We start from the raw sequence: 20,000 nt of genomic DNA, 5'->3' as shown, positions 1-20,000 counted from the left end.
GAGCGCGAGAGAGAGCAGGAGAGAGAGAGAGAGCGAGAGAGCAGGAGAGAGCGAGAGAGCGAGTGAGAGAGAGCGCGAGAGAGAGCAGGAGAGAGAGAGAGAGCGAGAGAGCAGGAGAGAGAGAGAGAGCGCGCGAGAGAGAGAGAGAGAGAGCGAGAGAGAGAGAGAGCGAGAGAGAGCGAGAGAGCGAGAGAGAGCGGGAGAGAGAGAGAGAGAGCAGGAGAGAGAGAGCAGGAGAGAGAGAGAGAGAGAGAGAGCAGGAGAGAGAGAGAGAGAGAGAGAGAGAGAGAGAGAGAGAAAGAGAGCGGGACAGAGAGAGAGAGAGAGAGAGAGAGAGAGCGAGAGAGAGAGAGAGAGAGAGAGAGAGAGAGAGAGAGAAAGAGAGAGAGAGAGAGCAGGAGAGAGAGAGAGAGCAGGAGAGAGAGAGAGAGAGAGCAGGAGAGAGAGAGAGAGCAGGAGAGAGAGAGAGAGAGAGCGAGCAGGAGAGAGAGAGAGAGCAGGAGAGAGAGAGAGAGAGAGCGAGCGAGAGAAAGAGAGCGGGAGAGAGCGAGAGAGAGAGAGAGAGAAAGAGAGAGAGAGAGAGATGCACCCAGTGATGATGACTCCGGTGTGATGGTCTTCCTCTCGCTGTCACTGATGTCCTGCAGATCCGACAGAAGATCTTTATCCTCCATCTTTCCCTCTCGCACTGCAAATATAACAAAAACATGTAAAAAAAAAAAACTTGAATTGTGAGAAATAAAGTCAGAATTGTGGGATTTAAACTTGAATTCCGGAAGAAGAAAAAAGTCAGAATGTTGTGATATAAACTTGAATTGTGAGAAACACTGATGTGTGTGTGTGTGTGTGTGTGTGTGTGTGTGTGTGTGTGTGTGTGTGTGTGTGTGTGTGTGTGTGTGTGTGTGTGTGTGTGTGTGTGTGTGTGTGAGACCTGCTCTGCGCTGGTCGCTGCTCTCTGCTTTGGTCTCTCTCAGTGGGCGAGCAGGACTACGGCTACGGCTTCGGCTCCGGTGACGAGAACGGCCTTTATCTGTGAACTCCTCGGCAGGAGCTCCTCTGTGATGAGACACGGGCCCTGAACACACACACACACACACACACAAAAAAAAGTCTGTAAGTCCAGTGTAACCTGGCCAAGAACTTCAACCCGCAAAACCACAGTCCAGTTCTTTATACAGCATTCAGGCAATAAATTTGACATGCCTCTGAAAGCAGAGAGAATATACTGGATTGGCCGGTGTAAAAGGTTTTCTTCCTGTACAAACTCTGTTCTGATGCGAAGCAACATCAGATATTTCTGAAATTTTGTGTTTAAAGTCACAGCGCATCAAAAACGAATAATGCAGGGCGGGGCTTGGTTCTGTGCATCTGTTGTTGATTGGATGTTGAGATGTGGGTGTGGCACTCAAAAGTATGCAAATGAGCGTGCGCTTGAGGGGCGGGGCTTAAGAATCATGCATACGTCAGCGGAGAGAAGACTGACACTACACTGGAAGATCAGTGACATTTTCTTCAAATATTACAAGGTTCAAAACATTTTTGAAGTCTCCCTGTGGTGTAAATCCAGCGTTTAATGTTGTTTATATGTCTATGTGGTGTTTTTAATATGCTTTAACACAAAGCATGTGTAAATTCATAAGTCGACAGCATTGCTGAGTATTTTCTCCTTAAAACTGCAGTGAACCAAAGACAGTCTCAAAAACACGGTTTGAAATCGCTGGTGTTTCTGACGTCACAAACTACCTTGTAACCAATCAGATCAACGTGTGATCGTCAACCAGTGGATCTCTGAGTGAGTGAGTGAGTGAGTGGAGGCGGGGCTCATTTGCATATTCATAGAACCGCGCATACTAAATGAGGCAAGGGTGTCGAGTTACATTCAAGACATGAAGGAAAAATCATTTAAATATGTCATTTTTGTGATCAAAGATGAGTTTTAATAGTTAAAATGATTGACTACATGGGGACTTTAACAAATGAAACAATACGATTGTTTAGATTATTCACAATAAGATCTAAAACATGCATTTAGAAAATAGATTTCCACTTCAATAATCACTAAGTTTATATGCATATACTAACTCAATATCAATGCTTTACTGTCAATTGTGTTTCTATGGATCAAGGAGTTGCACTCACTCATAACACCCTGTTCTTTATCTCTATAGTCTCTTTTTTACAACAAAAATGAACCATCACTGAACTTAAGCTGGACTATGACACTATTTTCTTCGAGAAACAAACATTATTCTCCTGTTATCTCTGTAAAGCTACTTTTGAAACAATCTGTATTTGTAAAAAACGCAATAAATAAAGGTGACTTGAATTGACTAAAGACCTCCAGAAGCTTGTGTGTGTGTGTGTGTGTGTGTGTCGTCCCTTCTCAAGTCAAGTCCCCTTTATTTATACAGCGCTTTTTACAGTACAGAGTGTTTCAAAGCAGCTTTACAGAGATAAAAGGAAAATAATGCAACTAAGTTTGATTCTAGAAGAAAAAAGCATCACAGTTAGGAGTGTAAATATTAATCGATTCGTATCGATACATTGATTATATAGCCGATAATTCGATGCGTCCGCAAGAGTATCGATTAATGTGTTTGTTTTGCTCTAGCGTGGCGCACAAGCCCTGAAAACTGAAGCCAAAGCGTCTCGATCGCCCCCCGGTGGCCGGTCCTAGTATAGCTCATAAACCCCGCCTCCCCATGTTATCCAATGGGACGTGAGACCAACTAAACAATTAAATTACACTTCATATATCTTTTTTCCAAAGATTGTTTCTGTCATTTACTGTAGTTTTCATCACGATGATGTAATTTCAAGTGTTTGTTTTTAAAATAAGTTTGTTTTTAGTTTTGATGCTATTTGATGCTATAAAAACAGTGCTGTGGCGTACATGATTGACAGCTGTGATTGACAGGTTCTCTGAGCAAAGTAGTCACTGAAGCAACAACAGACTTTTTCGGGATCTTTGGAAGACTGTGGAGATTGGATCTTTAAATTTAATATCTAAATTTCTATAATTAATTATTTCACACCGACATAATGGTTTATTCTGCAGCAGAGGCGCGTGCTTACGATTGATTCGGCGAGAGTGAGGGCGGGACCAGAGCGGGACGTTGATTTCGCGGCTTTACTTCCTGCTCACTACAGCGCATGTCTGGTCCCGAAATCGCAACTGCGCAGACTCAAGTCCCAAGATGTCAGTGCCATATCGGGACAATGGCGGCTTCACTTCTCGCCAATGGAAGAGAACGAAGGGGCGTCGTCCATCTTTTTTTACAGTCTATGGTTTTGCCGCCTGTCTATTTTCAGCATCTGCTCATATGCGTACAAACGATTGTTATGTACTGGGCTAACGTTAGTTAGTCACCGAACTAAACTGCCAGTGTGAATGCACACTTAGTCACTTAGTCGGCGAATTCCTGGCTAGCAGTTACTAGCGTAAACAAACAGTCGCTAAACTGTACAAAAGGCTACTTCAACAGCTAACTTGAAAAGTCCAGGGTGCTTTCACACCAACTCGGAACGGGCACGGTTCGCATGAAAAATCACTAATAATGTGAACGCTGTCTGTCATGCGGACCCGGGTGCGCACTGGGTACCAAACCCGAGACTGCCTGGAGGAGGTGCGCTGAGTTCAGTTGTACTCGAACCGTGCCGCGGCTCGCGTGAATATGAAAGCATCACGGACTCGGGTGTGCACTTGTTCAGGAAGTAAGTGACCTGCGCATGCTTTTTAGCTGATTATGATGTATTTAGTTGAACATGTAAGGGATGATAGCGTTGATAATTTACCTTGGATAAGAGCACACACATCATAGCGCGTGGACTCAGGGCAACAAATTAATGGAAATCCACTGTGTAGGGAGGCCAACCAGTTGGAGTGGAAAAGGGAAATGACGTGCTGTACAAAAAAGTTGATGCAAAATCCAAAATGGCGTTTTATTGGAAGGTGCTAAAATATTTACAGTGCAGGAGAAAACAAAAATAAATAAGAACTGTACAAATAGAAAAGAAAACCGCAACTAAGTGCTAATTTTGGCTAAACCAAATGGGCCAATGTTCGCAACACTGCTCAGTATTTGACTTCTCTGAGTTCCCAATCAGAACTGAAATCCTTTCATCCAGCAAGCCTACTTATAGACTGAAGCCCCGCCTATAGGGCATACCAACCACAGGTACAAACTAAAACGTTTTTAACAATCAATTTAAATATAAACACCCAACAACAACACTTAAACCTCCAAAACACCTAAAACAACAACCATTAACAGAGAAAGAGTTTAACAACAAATTATATGGCAAACACAACCGTTTTTATCTCCCCCATCCTCTGACATCACACCAAAATGGTATCTTCCACAGGAAGTGATGTGGCTGTTGCTTTAGAAAACAGTTTAACCTGGATTGTGGGTTTGGTTGTACAGAGTGTGAACCGGGAAGTTTAACTGCAATAAGGTTTGTGGAAGATATGTGGAAAAATAAAGGTAATTATCATATGAATTATTGTGTGTTCTGGCATTCTGTTCTTTTAGAAAAATAATGACAAATTTAAGAAAAACTATAAAGAGTTAAAATTTATAACAAAACACAGCAGTAACAAACTTTAGACTGAACAAAACAAAAAATCCATAACACCTTCCTGATGTGTACACAGATGTTAATATTGCGGGCAATGCACAGTATCAGTGACATGGGTGTATGTTTGTAAGTCCAAGTTTATAAAGTGACCAGGTTAACCTGTGACACACTGTCTCCTGCGTTTGCAATCAGCAAAAAGCCAAATGCGACACACAGTAAACCGGTGTTGTTCACTCAGCTGTGCATAATAGCACCAAATAAAATAAAAAAACAGAATATATTTACCCGCGTGCTGTTTTCTATCATGCGTCGTGCACGTTTGCGATGACGTAAGATGCACGGAAACGCACCAGGATTCGATAGAATCAAGTTTTGAACTGTATGCAGTAACTGTTATATTTGCTGTTTTGCAGTGCATTGAGCACAACACACACATTATGTGAATAGAATACTTTCTGTATTGTCAATAAAAGGCACATTATAAACATTTTTGTTGATTTATTTGAAACTTAATAGATATCATGTAAAACTATCGAGTATTGGATCGTATCGAATCGCGGGGAATTCTGAAGTATTGAAAATAATCGAATCGTTGGCTTAAGAAATCGGTATCGTATCGAATCGTCATGAAGGCTCCGATTTACACTCCTAATCACAGTCCAGTTAGAGTAAGTTCAGTGATGGTTCATTTTTGTTTAAAAAAAAAAAGTTAATTATATATATATATAGCTGGAGAAATCCGTGATGTCATCGTCCAGCTCAGTTCTCATATAATGGTGTCAATGCAGGCAGATCAATAATATTGTTGAATATTAAATTAAATGTCCCCAATTCATACTTTGTACGTGACGTCACAAGTGCTGGCTGGCGGGCAAGAACGTCGTTCTCTAGCAAGGAAACCCAGTAAACTAATCAAGGATCATGCCAGGACGTCGCCAGTTTTAATATACAAAAGTTGGTGTTTTGAGGTGTAAACGACATGCCAGATAGTTGTTGTGCGATTGGATGCACTATTATTGAGCATAATCGCGTTAAGAACGTGCCTGTAAACGCACTCATTCCTGAAAGTGAAAGTAGAAACGGACTGAGCTTTCAGCATCTGTCGCTGCATTATCGCCGCGTTCTCTCAGAGACGACGATGGATATAACGGTATTAGCGACTATCTTAATTTACTGGCTCAATATTTCTCTTGTAGACCTACATTAATGATAATGACAGTAAAAAATAGAAGAATAATTCTTTTTAAACAAGTTTTTGAAGCTGCTTTTGATTTTCACAGATGGCAGAGTTGTGCTGTTCGTGAACTAAACACTGTTTTTAGGCCTATATAATTTTAGTGATATTATTAATATATAGTAATTGTATTGTTTTTAGTGTTATTAGTGTCATTAAACGTTTTGTTAATGTGCTATGGAAACAAAATAGCCTCACTATACTGGCTGGCCACTGTTTGTCAGCATTTGTTGCCCGCCAGGTATCCATGGTAGTCATGTGACTGCAAAGTACGACCCTTCGCAAGGAGTTTGATTGACAGGCGATCAGACCAATCATAATCTGCCAACTGCCATTTCTGTCCGACAAGCAGTCAAGAGGAGTTAGTAGATTAATGTGGAGGATCTGAACTTGAAAAACGCTGTACTGTCGTCTTTACGCTGTTAAAACATCATTCCTCATGTTCATTCATGTTTATTTGATGCTATAAATGAACTAGGAGGAAGAGATGATCGGTTCACGAGCAGTGTTGGGAACGTTACTTTAAAAAAGTAATTAGTTATAGTTACTCACTACTGGTTCCAAAAAATAACTGAGTTAGAAACTGAATTACTCTATAATAAAACTAACTCGTTACCAGGGAAAGTAACTATTTGCGTTACTGTTAAATCAAAAAGTTGCTATATGTCAAAAGAATTTGGATTTTTTTTTAGCAGTTTTTACAAGTCAGTTGAAATGAGTACAGACGGGTGTTTGTACATAACTTTCGATATTTATTGCACGTCGACACACAGCAAGAGTTTTATCCTGCACTTCAAGTATTATCTTTGTAAGATAAGTAAAGAGTTACACCATATAAAGTGCATTTAACTCTAGCAAATTAAATCAAACTCTCTCAACCTGAGACAACTGGGTCAAGTAAACAACCTGTAGGCTACTTCCAAGTGTTTTGTTCACAACAAAAGTAAACTTTTAAACAACAACAAAAAAGTGTTTTTAGCTCTGTAGTCTTATTCTTAATTAAATAAATCAAACTCCCAATGTCAGACAACTGGTCTGGAATACATTCTGTACTTCAAGTATTTTCTTCAAAAGTAAACAGTTAAATAATATAAAGTGTGTTTGCAGTAACTGTAGCAAATTAAATAAATCAAACTCTAAAAACGCCATGCGTTGCCATTTAATTCGCTATTAAATAAGAGATCTAGCGCTAAAATGTGTTGTTTTTGAACTCAAGCTGAACGCTCGTTGCCGCGGCGATCAGTGTCATGGATACAGGCTCGCGCAGTCTTCATTCGGACGCGCCCTTCAATCTATCGCCGTTGTGGAGACTCTATATTCATTCCTGTGAAATCTCAAAATAAAATGCACACAAACATGTCCCTGCTTGATATAGACTGTAACCACTGATGAACATATTCAGTTTTGATGAGAGAAAAAAAACTATACGGGTGCGGATTAGAACCCGTAACCTCTGACACGCTTGGCAAAAGATCTTCCACTAGACCATTCAAGAACTAAAACAACATTTGCGGATCGATAGATTTATTTAGGGTTGAGCAGAGAGGCTGCACAGTTTGACGAGTTTGTACCCAGCACTTCCGAATGCGTCTCTGTCAGCACATTTCAAACCAAACTGACGCCTGTGGTAACGCACCGCATTTAACGTCCAGTAACGTTAACGGCGTTGTAACGACGGGAAAAGTAATTAGTTAGATTAGCCCGTTACTGAAAAAAGTTATTTTACGTTCTTTTAAACGGCGTTATTCCAAACACTGTTCACGAGACGCTTTAACTGAGGCTCTACAGCGATCAGTCACGACACGTTAAACAGCCACAAAACTATATTTATTGTTAAAATCTCTTTAAAAAAAAAAACAAAGACCAAATGTGAAAGTTGAGACTTTGTTTCATATCAACCGTAACCTCTGTCCTGTCAGTCAGTGTCCTCTCTGCTCCACAATGTGTTTTTCACAGCGTGAGAGAGGCGTGACTAAAGGGTGTTTAAAGCAAGCCAAAGACGTCAGTGGAACCCAAACTCCATCAGTGACAGAATGGAGAAAACTCTCCAAGAACCAACAGTGTGTGATAATGACTCAGGCAGCATTACAGGTCAGAGGTCAAATCGGATCAGAACATTGAGGATGAGAGCAGTGTGTGTACCGTCTCTGCGTGCGTCCCGGTCCTTGCGGCGCTCCTCCGCTCGCCTCTCTCTCTCCTTCAGCTCCCGCTGCTCGCGCTGCTCCTTCTGCTGCTGCTCCCGGACCTTACGGTCACGCTCCCGCTGGCGCTCCAGCTGCTCCAGACGATCCCTGCTGGTTCACACACACACACACACACTGAAGTCAGGTCCAGCTGCGAGCCACTCAGCAGCCGGAACACCACACACACACTTCTGAACTCTGAGCGTGAAGACTAGAGACTCACATTACTGTCAAACATTATTCGTGTGTATATGTGTGTATACACACACACACACACACACACACACACACACAGACCAGACACTCACATACTAAAAAATGCCCTAGCTCTTCCAAGCTTTATAATGGCAGTGAATGGCCGTTTCTGTTTTGAAGCCAGAATAAAAAAAAAAATTTGTTGCATTTTTTGCATTTATCCATCTTAAAAGTGCATCTGTCCATCATAAAGTCCTCCACAGGCTCCAGGGGGTTAATAAAGGCCTTCTGAGGCGAAGCGATGTGTTTGTGTAAGAAAACTTATGATGCACTCTTTTGGGCTTCAAATTTTCTCCAGCAATTCACTGCCATTATAAAGTTTGGAAGAGCCAGGACATTTTTAATATAACTCCGATTGTGTTTGTCTGAAAGAAGGACGTCATATACACCAAGGATGAGTTCAGGGTGAGTAAATCATAAACTATCCCTTTAATATAGTGACGATTTTCAAAGCGTTACAGTCTGAGAGTGCAAGACTGTGTCGTGTGTGTGCGTGTGTTTGTGGCTGTGTTTGTGAGTGTGTGCGTGTGTGTGTGAGTGTATTTGTGAGTGTGCGTGTGAGTGTGTGCTTGTGCTTGTGAGTGTGAGTGTGAGTGTGCGTGTGTTTGTGAGTGTGTGTGTGTATTTGTGAGTGTGCGTGTGAGTGTGTGCTTGTGTGTGCGTGTGAGTGTGTGCGTGTGAGCGTGCTTGTGAGCGTGCGTGTGAGTGTGCTTGTGAGCGTGTCAGTGTATTTGTGAGTGTGCGCGTGTGTGTGTGTGCGTGTGAGTGTGTGCTTGTGAGTGTGAGCGTGCGTGTGAGTGTGCTTGTGAGCGTGCTTGTGAGCGTGTGCGTGTATTTGTGAGTGTGCGCGTGTGTGAGTGTGCGTGTGAGTGTGTGCTTGTGAGTGTGCGTGTGAGTGTGCTTGTGAGTGTGCTTGTGAGTGTGCGTGTGAGCGTGCTTGTGAGCGTGCGTGTGAGCGTGAGTGTGCTTGTGAGTGTGCGTGTGAGCGTGCGTGTGAGCGTGCTTGTGAGCGTGCGTGTGAGTGTGAGCATGCTTGTGAGCGTGCTTGTGAGCGTGTGCGTGTGTGAGTGTATTTGTGAGTGTGCGCGCTTGTGAGTGTGCGTGTGAGTGTGCTTGTGAGTGTGCGTGTGAGCGTGAGTGTGCTTGTGAGCGTGCTTGTGTGTGTGAGTGTGAGCGTGAGTGTGAGCGTGAGTGTGAGCGTGCTTGTGAGCGTGCGTGTGAGCGTGAGTGTGCTTGTGAGCGTGCGTGTAAGTGTGCTTGTGAGTGTGCGTGCTTATGAGTGCGTTTGTGAGTGTATTTGTGAGTGTGCGTGTGAGTGTGTGCGTGTGAGTGTGCACGTGAGTGTGCATGTTTGTGAGTCTGCGTGTGAGTGTGCATGTTTGTGAGTGTGTGCGTGAGTGTGCGGGTGAGTGTGTGCGTGAGTGTGCGGGTGAGTGTGTGCGTGAGTGTGCGGGTGAGTGTGTATGTGCGTGTGAGTGTGTATGTGCGTGAGTGTGCGGGTGAGTGTGTATGTGCGTGAGTGTGCGGGTGAGTGTGTGCGTGAGTGTGCGGGTGAGTGTGTATGTGCGTGAGTGTGTGCGTGAGTGAGTGTGTATGTGCGTGAGTGTGCGTGAGTGTGCGTGTGTGTATGTGCGTGAGTGTGCGTGTGAGTGTGTATGTGCGTGAGAGTGTGTATGTGCGTGAGTGTGCGTGTAAGTGTGTGTGTGCAAGCACAAGTTGTGTGAACAGCGTCCACCTTCGGCACTGCTCAGGGTCTAGAAGAGGTGACCCAAACACTGCCTGTTCCCTACACTCCTGGGCGGCCCACCGCTGTCACCAAGGCATCCCATTAAGCTGTCAAAAATATTAATGTTCTAAACTCTTAATTTTGGCTACATGGAACGTACGCACACTTCTCGATGTGCAGAATGGAACTGGCAGACCCCGCAGGTGCACTGCGAGCGAGCTTAACAAACACAACATTGACGCCGCAGCTTTGAGTGAGACCCGCTAACAGAAGATACACCTTCCAGAAGAAACCCGGCGTCTACATGGAGAAGGTTTTGCAATTAAAAACTCCAGAACATCCAAGAGTCTCCTGTAGGAATCAGTAGCGGCTGATGGCCTGGCTCATTCCCTGTGCGATTGATAAGCGATTATGCACCAACTCTGGATGCTGAAGAAACCATCAAAGACGCTTTTTACGAGTCTCTTGACACAGCTCTCCTCACACTGATAAACTTGTGCTCCCGGGAGACTTCAATGCCAGAGTAGGCTCCAGCAACATGCTCTGAGCACAAACTGGTCATAACAAACACAACTTTACAAATGAAAAACAAATACAAAGCATCATTGATGCACCCCAGATCCGAACACTGGCACCTACTGGACTACACTATAACCCAGCAACAAGATCTGCATGAAATCTCCATCGCCCGAGCAATCCGTGGACAGATCATCGGCTGATCAGATCCAAGATACACCTAGAGGTCCGACCCCAACACACTAGGCCCCAACCCTCAAGACGGCTCAACTCCCGAGCCCTAAACCCTCTGACATCACTGCATTGCACCGTTGCTGCTTGGCTGATAACCTTTCCTCCGCTCTCATTCATCCCCTACACCAGGGATGGGGAACTCCGGTCCTGGAGGGCCACTGTCCTGCAGATAACCCTTAATTAGCTCCAGCCCTAATTAAACACTGCACAAAAAACTGATCCACAAGGCTGGAAAGACTCACACATTGTTATCATCCACAAGAAAAAGGGTGACAAGTCCATCAGTCGTGGCATATCCCCGCTCTCTGTGGCAGGGAGAGGGTTAATGAGGGTCATGTTGTACTGTCTTACCAAGAGCATCACGGAGAGGATCCTTCCTGGGTCACAGAACGGCTTCCAGATCGGTCCTCCTCTGACATGATCTTAGTCCTGCGCCTGGAGAAGACCAGAGAACAGAACAAAGACCTGTTCAATGCCTTCATCCACCTGGCAGAGGCTTTCAACACCACTGACCGCCAAGTCCTTTGGATCTTTCTGGAGACATTTGGGGTGCCACCAAGATTTCTGGACATCCTACAACAGTTTCAGGCTGGCATGCAGGCCCGTGTGATTGTGGGTACATTTCAATCCTCCTCCTTCCTTGTGCAGGTAGGAGTGAAGCAGGAGTGTGTACTGGCTCCAGTGACCCTCTCCCTCCTCTCCTGCAATCCCTCAGCCCCAGCGGGGGTGTGTACTGGCTCTCCAGTGACCCTCTCCCTCCTCTCCTGCAATCCCTCAGCCCCAGCGGGGGTGTGTACTGGCTCTCCAGTGACCCTCTCCCTCCTCTCCTGCAATCCCTCAGCCCCAGCGGGGGTGTGTACTGGCTCCAGTGTTTGGGGGGGGTTTGGTAGGGGTGGGGGTGTGTGTGCCTACAGTTTAACCTCCGCCTCCTGCAAGCCCTCACCAGGACCACCACCATCACCATTCATGAACTGCGATACGCTGACGACTGTGCCCTCCTAGCCCACAGCTACTGCTGGTACGGTATGCATTTTTTATAACCGCGGTTGAAAAGCAAGAAATTCCCTCGGTATAGCGGTAAACCACTTTATTTTTGTCTCTGTGCACCGATCGGAATGCTGGGGACACAACACAGCCAATATGCTATACTAGAGGCTTTAGCCTTTAAATATCTGTGCTGCATTGGATCAGTCTCCTTTCTAGAACAGCCAAGAGCTCTAGCCTCGCGGCAGCAGCGCCTGCGTCGCCCATAGACCTGAAAACAGTCAGCGGATGCGGGCGGGCGCGGTTTTGAGAATTGGTCATAAACGTTGGTGCGGATGATGGCAGACGGATGATGAGTTTTGTTTAGAAAACCTTGAATCCATGTAAGACACAAAGTCATTACACAATCTATGTCATTAGAATCAATGAATCCATGTAATTAGACACAATGTGCACACATGTGCAGGCCTATGTTTTTTTTTGCGGTGATGACGGTGACGAGCTCAGACCTGCGGTAGGAGTCACGTGACCGCAGTAATGCGGTAACCGTCCCAGCCCTACCGCAATGCAGCACACACTGGATGTTGTATGCGCAGTGTATCAAGCTTGTGGCCTACAAGTCGACATCCAAAAGACAGATCATTGCACAGACCACCCCCCCCCACACACACACACCCTGAACACTACATCCATGGCACACCAGTAAAGGTTGCTGAGCACGTCTGCTACCTTGGAAGCATCCTCACACACACCTGTCTCATAGACAAATGGTTCCAGGCACGCATTAATCTCGCCTGCTCTGCCTTTGGTAGACTTCGATCTCGAGTCTTTGTTAATAAAGATCTCCGCACCTTCACCTAAGCGGCGTCTACCAGGCAGTCTGTGTGCACCCTGCTGTCGGCGCAGGAGCGTGTGCATTCTGCTGTTGGTGCAGGAGCGTGGGCACCCTGCTGTCGGCGCAGGAGCGTGGGCACCCTGCTGTCGGCGCAGGAGCGTGGACTCCTACCGCAGGCTGTCGGTGTCTCGAGGGTTTGCACATCAGATGCCGCCAGCGCTTACTAGGTGTCACATGAAAAGACAAAATCCCCCACACGCACATCCTACAGCGCACCAACTCCAGCAGTACGGAGACAATCCTTGCTAGGCGGCAGCTGCGATGGGTTGCTCATGTTACCCGCATGCCCACCCGCTGCCCGGCAGCTCCTCTACGGGCAGATACACACAGCACACAGGAGACCACCACAAGGACCTCTCTCTGTGGTAGTGTGTGTGTGTGTTGGACCTCTCTCTGCGGGAGTGTGTGTGTGTGTGTTGGACCTCTCTCTGCGGGAGTGTGTGTGTGTGTTGGACCTCTCTCTGCGGGAGTGTGTGTGTGTGTGTGTTGGACCTCTCTCTGCTGGAGTGTGTGTTTGTGAGTGTGTGTTGGACCTTTCTCTGCGGGAGTGTGTGTGTGTGTGTGTGTGTGTTGGACCTCTCTCTGCGGGAGTGTGTGTGAGTGTGTGTGTGTGTGTGTGTGTTGGACCTCTCTCTGCGGGAGTGTGTGCTTGTGAGTGTGTGTTGGACCTCTCTCTGCGGGAGTGTGTGAGTGTGTGTGTGTGTTTGTCCTCTCTCTGCGGGATTGTGTGTGTGTGTGTCTGTGTTGGACCTCTCTCTGCGGGAGTGTGAGTGTGTGTGTGTGTGTGTTTGTGAGTGTGTGTTGGACCTCTCTCTGCGGGAGTGTGTGTGAGTGTGTGTGTGTGTGTTGGACCTCTCTCTGCGGGAGTGTGTGTGAGTGTTTGTGTGTGTTTGTGAGTGTGTGTTGGATCTCTCTCAGCGGGAGTGTGTGTGATTGTGTGTGTGAGTGTGTGTGTGTTTGTGAGTGTGTGTTGGACCTCTCTCTGCAGGATTGTGTGTGTGAGTGTGTGTTTGTGAGTGTGTGTGTGTTTGTGAGTGTGTGTTGGACCTCTCTCTGCGGGAGTGTGTGTGTGAGTGTGTGTGAGTGTGTGTGTTTGTTTGTGAGTGTGTGTTGGACCTCTCTCTGCGGGAGTGTGTGTGTGTGTGTTTGTGAGTGTGTGTTGGACCTCTCTCTGCGGGAGTGTGTGTGTGAGTGTGTGTGAGTGTGTGTGTGTTTGTGAGTGTGTGTTGGACCTCTCTCTGCGGGAGTGAGCTCTGGCTTGATCTCTTCGTTTCTGACGCTCATAATCTCGCCTGGTTTTGTTTTCATCCTGCCACTGTCTTTTCCTCCTCTCGTTTTCTCGCTCCTTCTCCTTGTCTTTTGTGCGGATGTGTTTCCCTGCTGTAAAGACAATAAACCAGACAAAAAACGTCACACTTTATATGAAGTGTCTTTACCTACAATGCATGAACATGTAAATTAATAATTTAATACAATGCACTTATTGTGTACATCCATGTTTTTCAATTGTACTTATATTTAAAAGTATGTGCATGCAGTTATAGATGCATAAGAACATGTATTAAAGTTTAAATATTCTGCTCTTTCACAAACACTGTGTTTTCAGGCTCTACTAGAACAGGTTTTCCTGCTTGAATGTTGATTATTTTCCTCATATTCTCCATTGTTGCGGCTCCTCTCTTCCCAGTCTGTCAGTAACGCTCTGTTTACTTCCTGTCTCTATGAAGCCCCTCCTCCTGAAAAGCACACTGTGCTCTGATTGGTCGGCTGGATCAGTGTGTTGTGATTGGTCGAGCGCTTCGAGTGTGTTCGGGAAATGTCCCGCCCCTTACCATAACCGCCAGTTTAACACACTACTAACGAACTGAACCAGGCTCCGCCCCTTTATTCTGCGTATGAATTATTATAATGAGGAATATTGTAATGTGTTCGTTCCCGGAAGAAACTCAAGACTACAATGGAGGCGTTTCAGGAGCTCAGAAACACTGACACTGATATAGAGAAGAACTGGAGCTTTTTCATGCTCAAACTGTAAAATTACACACTAAATTAGGGTGATAAATCAATTATAGTCGAGTACTTGATTTTTAAAAGTCCTCTATTACAACAGAGTGTTGAGTAACCGGAAAAACACCGGAAGCGGCGCATTTCACAGACGAGAATCCATGAACCGCATTATTACACGCTTTACTAAGGAGACACTATATAGCAAAAACCATTTACACTCATAATACAGCATAGTGCTATTGTGAAGTTACAAAGGCTGTGATTCCGTTAAATAAATATGTTTTTTCCCACAGAGAAGCACAACGCTTTATTAAAGGGACTATAAGTAACTTTTTAGGTAATTTATAATCTAAAATCTATATTTGTATTCATAAATATTTCCCCAATGGTGTACAAATACCACTGCCAATTATCTGATTGATCCTCGTAAACGAAGAATTTATTATCTTTATATACATTGAACGGGTAAGTCCACGGAGGCTTCCATGTAGTTCCGCCATCTTGAAAAACTATAATAGCAGAGAGGGTCAAAAAGTACTAGGCCAACGCGTTTCCACAAGGCGTTTTCGTTCAGAGCCAGCGTCACGTGACTGAAAGCAGCAGAAACGGAGGAGCAGAGCAGCGAGAAGCGCTTGTCACTTTTATTTTTAATGGCGGACCCATACCTATGCCGAGCCACTGGATAAGAAATCCTCTTCGCCAAAACAGACCAAAAATTATCGTAAAAGGAAACGTGACCGGAGGATACAAAAAACACGAGTGAATGTCGGGATTGCTTTTTCCCGGTGGAAAGAGCTAACTTTAATGCAGGAGAAAGAATTCAAAAGAGACGCTGAAGTCCTGCTTTCTCCTCGACAGGTAAGTCAATGTTACAGTCTTAATTACAAGTTTTTTTTTTTTTTGCTTGGTTGTTTACTTTATTATATAAAGACAGAAGAACATTTACAGTTAAAAGTTAAACAGGCTCTTTGATGAATAGCAACTATTGAGTCCTCTTCCTCTACTACTTGCTCTCATCTGATGATGATATCTAACAATGCACATACTTCAAAAAAATATAACGAGTAAACAAGGCATAACTACTAATTACAATAGTTCATGTTTTTGACACTCATTACTTCATACTGTAACATTCGTTTGTTCGTTGTGTCAATTTGAAGTTTGTTTGAAATAACAAACCTGTTCACCCGAAGGAAAACTCAATGAAGTGCTAATAGAAGACATCCTGTCATAGCTTTTTGGCACATAACGGCTACCGTAGATGCAACACGCATTTGAAAAAGCGAGGCGCTGGAGAGCACAATTCGTTTGAATGCAAAATACAATTTCACCGCTAGATTGGAGAAATTCTTACTTAATGTCCCTTTAACATGCGTGCAGATTACACCTCTTAAAATACCTCTGTTCACAGTAAACACTCCACACACACACTCGGCATGCGATGTGCGTTTAGGTTTCCAATAATGTGCATTACACAAGATTTGTAATGTAATTCATCTGTAAATTACGCCAACACAGAAGAATAGATAAATATGTTTCTAAATATGCACATTTTTCATCGCGATTTCAAAATAAAAGTTTAACCCCTCACTCTTGAGTTTGCATGTTTTGATGTGCACATGTTCTGGTTCAAGAAATTACAGCGACTCTAGCATTTCTATCGCACAGAAGTGAACCAATAATAAGTGGACATTTGAATTAAATGTTGTTTGGCCAATATTAATAAGACCAGGGCGCTGGCGCCCTCTGCAGGCATAACACGTAATGTACAAGTAATGTTGATATTAGCCAATTATTATTGCTTGTTATTATATAATTGTACTTTAAGTCATTTTAAAGGCTGTTGTTTACTTGGATCTATTTTTATTACCAGAATTTTTTTGTCCAATTACTCGATTAATTGATGGAATCCTTGATTACTAAATGATTCGATATCTACACTAAACACAGATGGAAAAGCAAAACAGGACACTTATAAATGAATCCAGGAGTGATTCATAGTTTGGTTCTGCTCTTGTAACTCCACCAGGCCCCGCCCCTTTATTTACAAATTATGTAAATGAGGAATACAGTGACAGACCCCACCCCTTTATTTACAAATTATGTAAATGAGGAATATAGTGACAGGCTCCACCCCTTTATTCTGTATATTATGTAAATGAGGTATATAGTGACAGGCCGCGCCCCTTTATTCTGCAAATTATGTAAATGAGGAATATTGTGACAGGCCCCACCCCTTTATTCTGCATATTATGTAAATGAGGAATATAGTGACAGGCCCCACCCCTTTATTCTGCATATGTAAATGAGGAATATAGTGACAGGCCCCTCCCCTTTATTTTGCATATTATGTAAATGAGACATATAGTGACAGACCCCGCCCCTTTATTCTACATATTATGTAAATGAGGAATTGTAACTCCACCAGGCTTTATTTTGCATATTATGTAAATGAGGAATATAGTGACAGACCCCGCCCCTTTATTCTACATATTATGTAAATGAGGAATATAGTGACAGACCCCGCCCCTTTATTCTACATATTATGTAAATGAGGAATATAGTGACAGACCCCGCCCCTTTATTCTACATATTATGTAAATGAGGAATATAGTGACAGACCCCGCCCCTTTATTCTACATATTATGTAAATGAGGAATATAGTGACAGACCCCGCCCCTTTATTCTACATATTATGTAAATGAGGAATATAGTGACAGACCCCGCCCCTTTATTCTACATATTATGTAAATGAGGAATATAGTGACAGACCCCGCCCCTTTATTCTACATATTATGTAAATGAGGAATATAGTCCCAGACCCCACCCCTTTATTCTGCACATTATGTAAATGAGGGATATAGTGACAGGCCCCGCCCCTTTATTCTGCATATTATGTAAATGAGGAATATAGTCCCAGACCCCACCCCTTTATTCTGCACATTATGTAAATGAGGGATATAGTGACAGGCCCCGCCCCTTTATTCTACATATTATGTAAATGAGGAATATAGTCCCAGACCCCACCCCTTTATTCTGCACATTATGTAAATGAGGAATATAGTGACAGGCCCCGCCCCTTTATTCTGCACATTATGTAAATGAGGAATATAGTGACAGGCCCCGCCCCTTTATTCTGCATATTATGTAAATGAGGAATATAGTGACAGGCCCCGCCCCTTTGGACACTGTGTGTGTGTGTGTGCACTGACCGTCTTCATCAGACTGGCTCCTGTGCCGCCTCTTGTCCTTCCTCTTCTCCTCTTTTCTGTGGTAGGACTTGTCTTTCCTTGCAATCTGCTGTGGGGGTTTGATGGCCAGAGACTCGTCCTCCTCTCCTCTGCAGAAACACACACACAACACGAGTTTACGTTATTAATATTCCCATAAATCTCTTTTACTTCATCCTCCCCTCGCACTTTATAACACATCTTTCCCTCGTGGGTCAAAATGACCCGAAGCCCTAAATTATACTTTTTTTTTGTCCAGAAAGCTTATTTTATTTCATTTTGATAATATTTTTTGAAGCAATTTTTGGGGGTATCTTTTATTTTATTTACCTTTAAATTACTAGATTTGACCAATAAATAAATAAAGTAATTTAAGCACACTCCTCACATTTTTAACTTAAATTCTAAATAACTCAGTTTCATGCATAACCCTTTTAATTCAGCACTAGATATCTAACATCGGGAGTGTTTGCAGACCTCTTGTGGGAAATAATAATATAATATTATATTTCATGACTCTTTATGGCCTTATATCTCTGTATGGAGTAAATGAGCTTCAGTGTGCATTCAGACACACATGTAGACATCATAAAATCATTCCTAAGATTGGAATTAGTTAGGATAAGGATTTATTACTTTTTAAAATTTCAATACACAAATCTCCTGGAATCAATACAATTTTTGTGTGTGTATTCTTGGTTCAAGTGTGACAAAAGTCCTAGAGACTTGGACCCCTATGATGAACACTCAGTTAAAAAAAAGAAATAAAAATTACAGAGTTTTGGGTCAAAGCGAGCACACAGAATAAGCGAGACCTGTCTTCAGTCGAGTCTTCCCGCATGTAGGGTGAATTCCTTATCGTTATTTCCATCTTGTGGTCTCGTAGCTCTCCTTCCTCCGGAGTGTCCCGTTTGGATTCCCGATCATCCGTCTGTCAGACAAAACACATCGCACTGGAAATGGCAGCAAATGTACAGAGACTAAATATTTTACAATAAACTTGCATGTTCATAATCAGTCAATTCATATTGCTTGATGATTAAAGCAGGGCTCGACTTTACACAAGAGGATTTTCCTAGCCCGAGCGGAACTGTCACGATCCCGTATACGGGATATCTTTACTTCGCTATATTACTATTAAATCCTAATCTAATCATGACAAACTATATATCGTTGGAAAGGTCTAAGACTCCTAAATAGATATTTTAGCGCTGTTTTTTTCTTACAAATTATGTTTGAACAGTAATATATGAATATATGAATTACACAAGAGTGCGCCTCAAAAAATCGACGTCATTACAGGAGTTTCGGACCTTAGTCACAAAAAGTCGACGAACACACTTTTAATAATTGAAACTTTGGTTTTTAATGCTAAAAGTTCATAATAAAACATAATCTAGTATTTATCAATAAAAAAAGATAAAATTATTTTTTAAAAAGTAAATTAAGAAGTCCTCTAAAATAATTTTTTTATTATTATTATATCACATATTTTAGTAGTTATCATAAATTAGGTATCATTTGAAAGCTTACGAACTCAGAATTCATCCTTTGAAAACCGTTTTGAAATTGGATGTTGCGTTACCATAGAAACGGTATATTTTTTATTAGGCCCCTCCCCTTTTGGGCATCATCTTTCATAATTTATTATCAAAACCTTTTCTAATATTGACAAAACACATATTGTCAGAAAGGTCTGAGTCTCAAGGTTCCATATTTAGTGAGAGAAGTGATATTTGGATAGAAATTTATGAATTTGTTACAGCAGAATGCATACAATTAAACTCAATGGAATGCAATGGCACCCGGAGGCTATTTTTGGTACTACGCCTAAACAAAATCTCATGGGAACTTCAGTTTTTGTGATATCAACTTGAAATTTGGAACACAACTTGGTTAGATATATGGCTTTCATTTTATAGTAATTTTATAGTAAAAAAATTTTTGTAAAAATATTTATTTTATATTAAAAAAAATGTATTAGTAAAGTATATTTGATTTACTGTAAATTATAACTTCCATAACTTTTTCATACTTTAATTTATTGAAGTGCTTTCACTTCAGTAATAATCTGCTGATTGTTTTCTTTAAAACAAGACCAAACTTAGGTCTGTATTCCAAGGCATTCTTGAATTACAACTATTTAAGTGTGTAT

At 42.9% G+C, this 20,000-nt stretch overlaps 1 protein-coding gene across 7 annotated transcripts in view; it reads right to left on the bottom strand.

Moving 5' to 3' along the window:
* Positions 1-20,000, bottom strand: part of cdk11b (cyclin dependent kinase 11B) — a 44,189-nt gene that overhangs the window by 21,585 nt on the left and 2,604 nt on the right. For 3 of the 7 annotated variants that reach the window (XM_077217667.1, XM_077217673.1, XM_077217668.1), the window contains exons 3-8: positions 18,661-18,776; positions 17,828-17,955; positions 13,841-13,988; positions 7,958-8,109; positions 932-1,075; positions 590-688 (exon numbers count right to left, since the gene is read on the bottom strand). In XM_077217667.1, coding sequence (XP_077073782.1) covers positions 590-688; positions 932-1,075; positions 7,958-8,109; positions 13,841-13,988; positions 17,828-17,955; positions 18,661-18,776 — 787 coding nt within the window. The remainder of the gene's footprint in view (positions 1-589; positions 689-931; positions 1,076-7,957; positions 8,110-13,840; positions 13,989-17,827; positions 17,956-18,660; positions 18,777-20,000) is intronic. The other 4 variants (XM_077217669.1, XM_077217670.1, XM_077217671.1 and 1 more) reach the window with 3 other exon arrangements.

Source organism: Siphateles boraxobius, unplaced genomic scaffold, assembly GCF_051911475.1.
Source record: "Siphateles boraxobius isolate OS27281-9 unplaced genomic scaffold, OSU_SipBor_1 75, whole genome shotgun sequence".
NCBI classification, from domain to species: Eukaryota; Metazoa; Chordata; class Actinopteri; order Cypriniformes; family Leuciscidae; genus Siphateles; species Siphateles boraxobius.
This window is presented reverse-complemented; position numbering and strand designations above follow the sequence as displayed.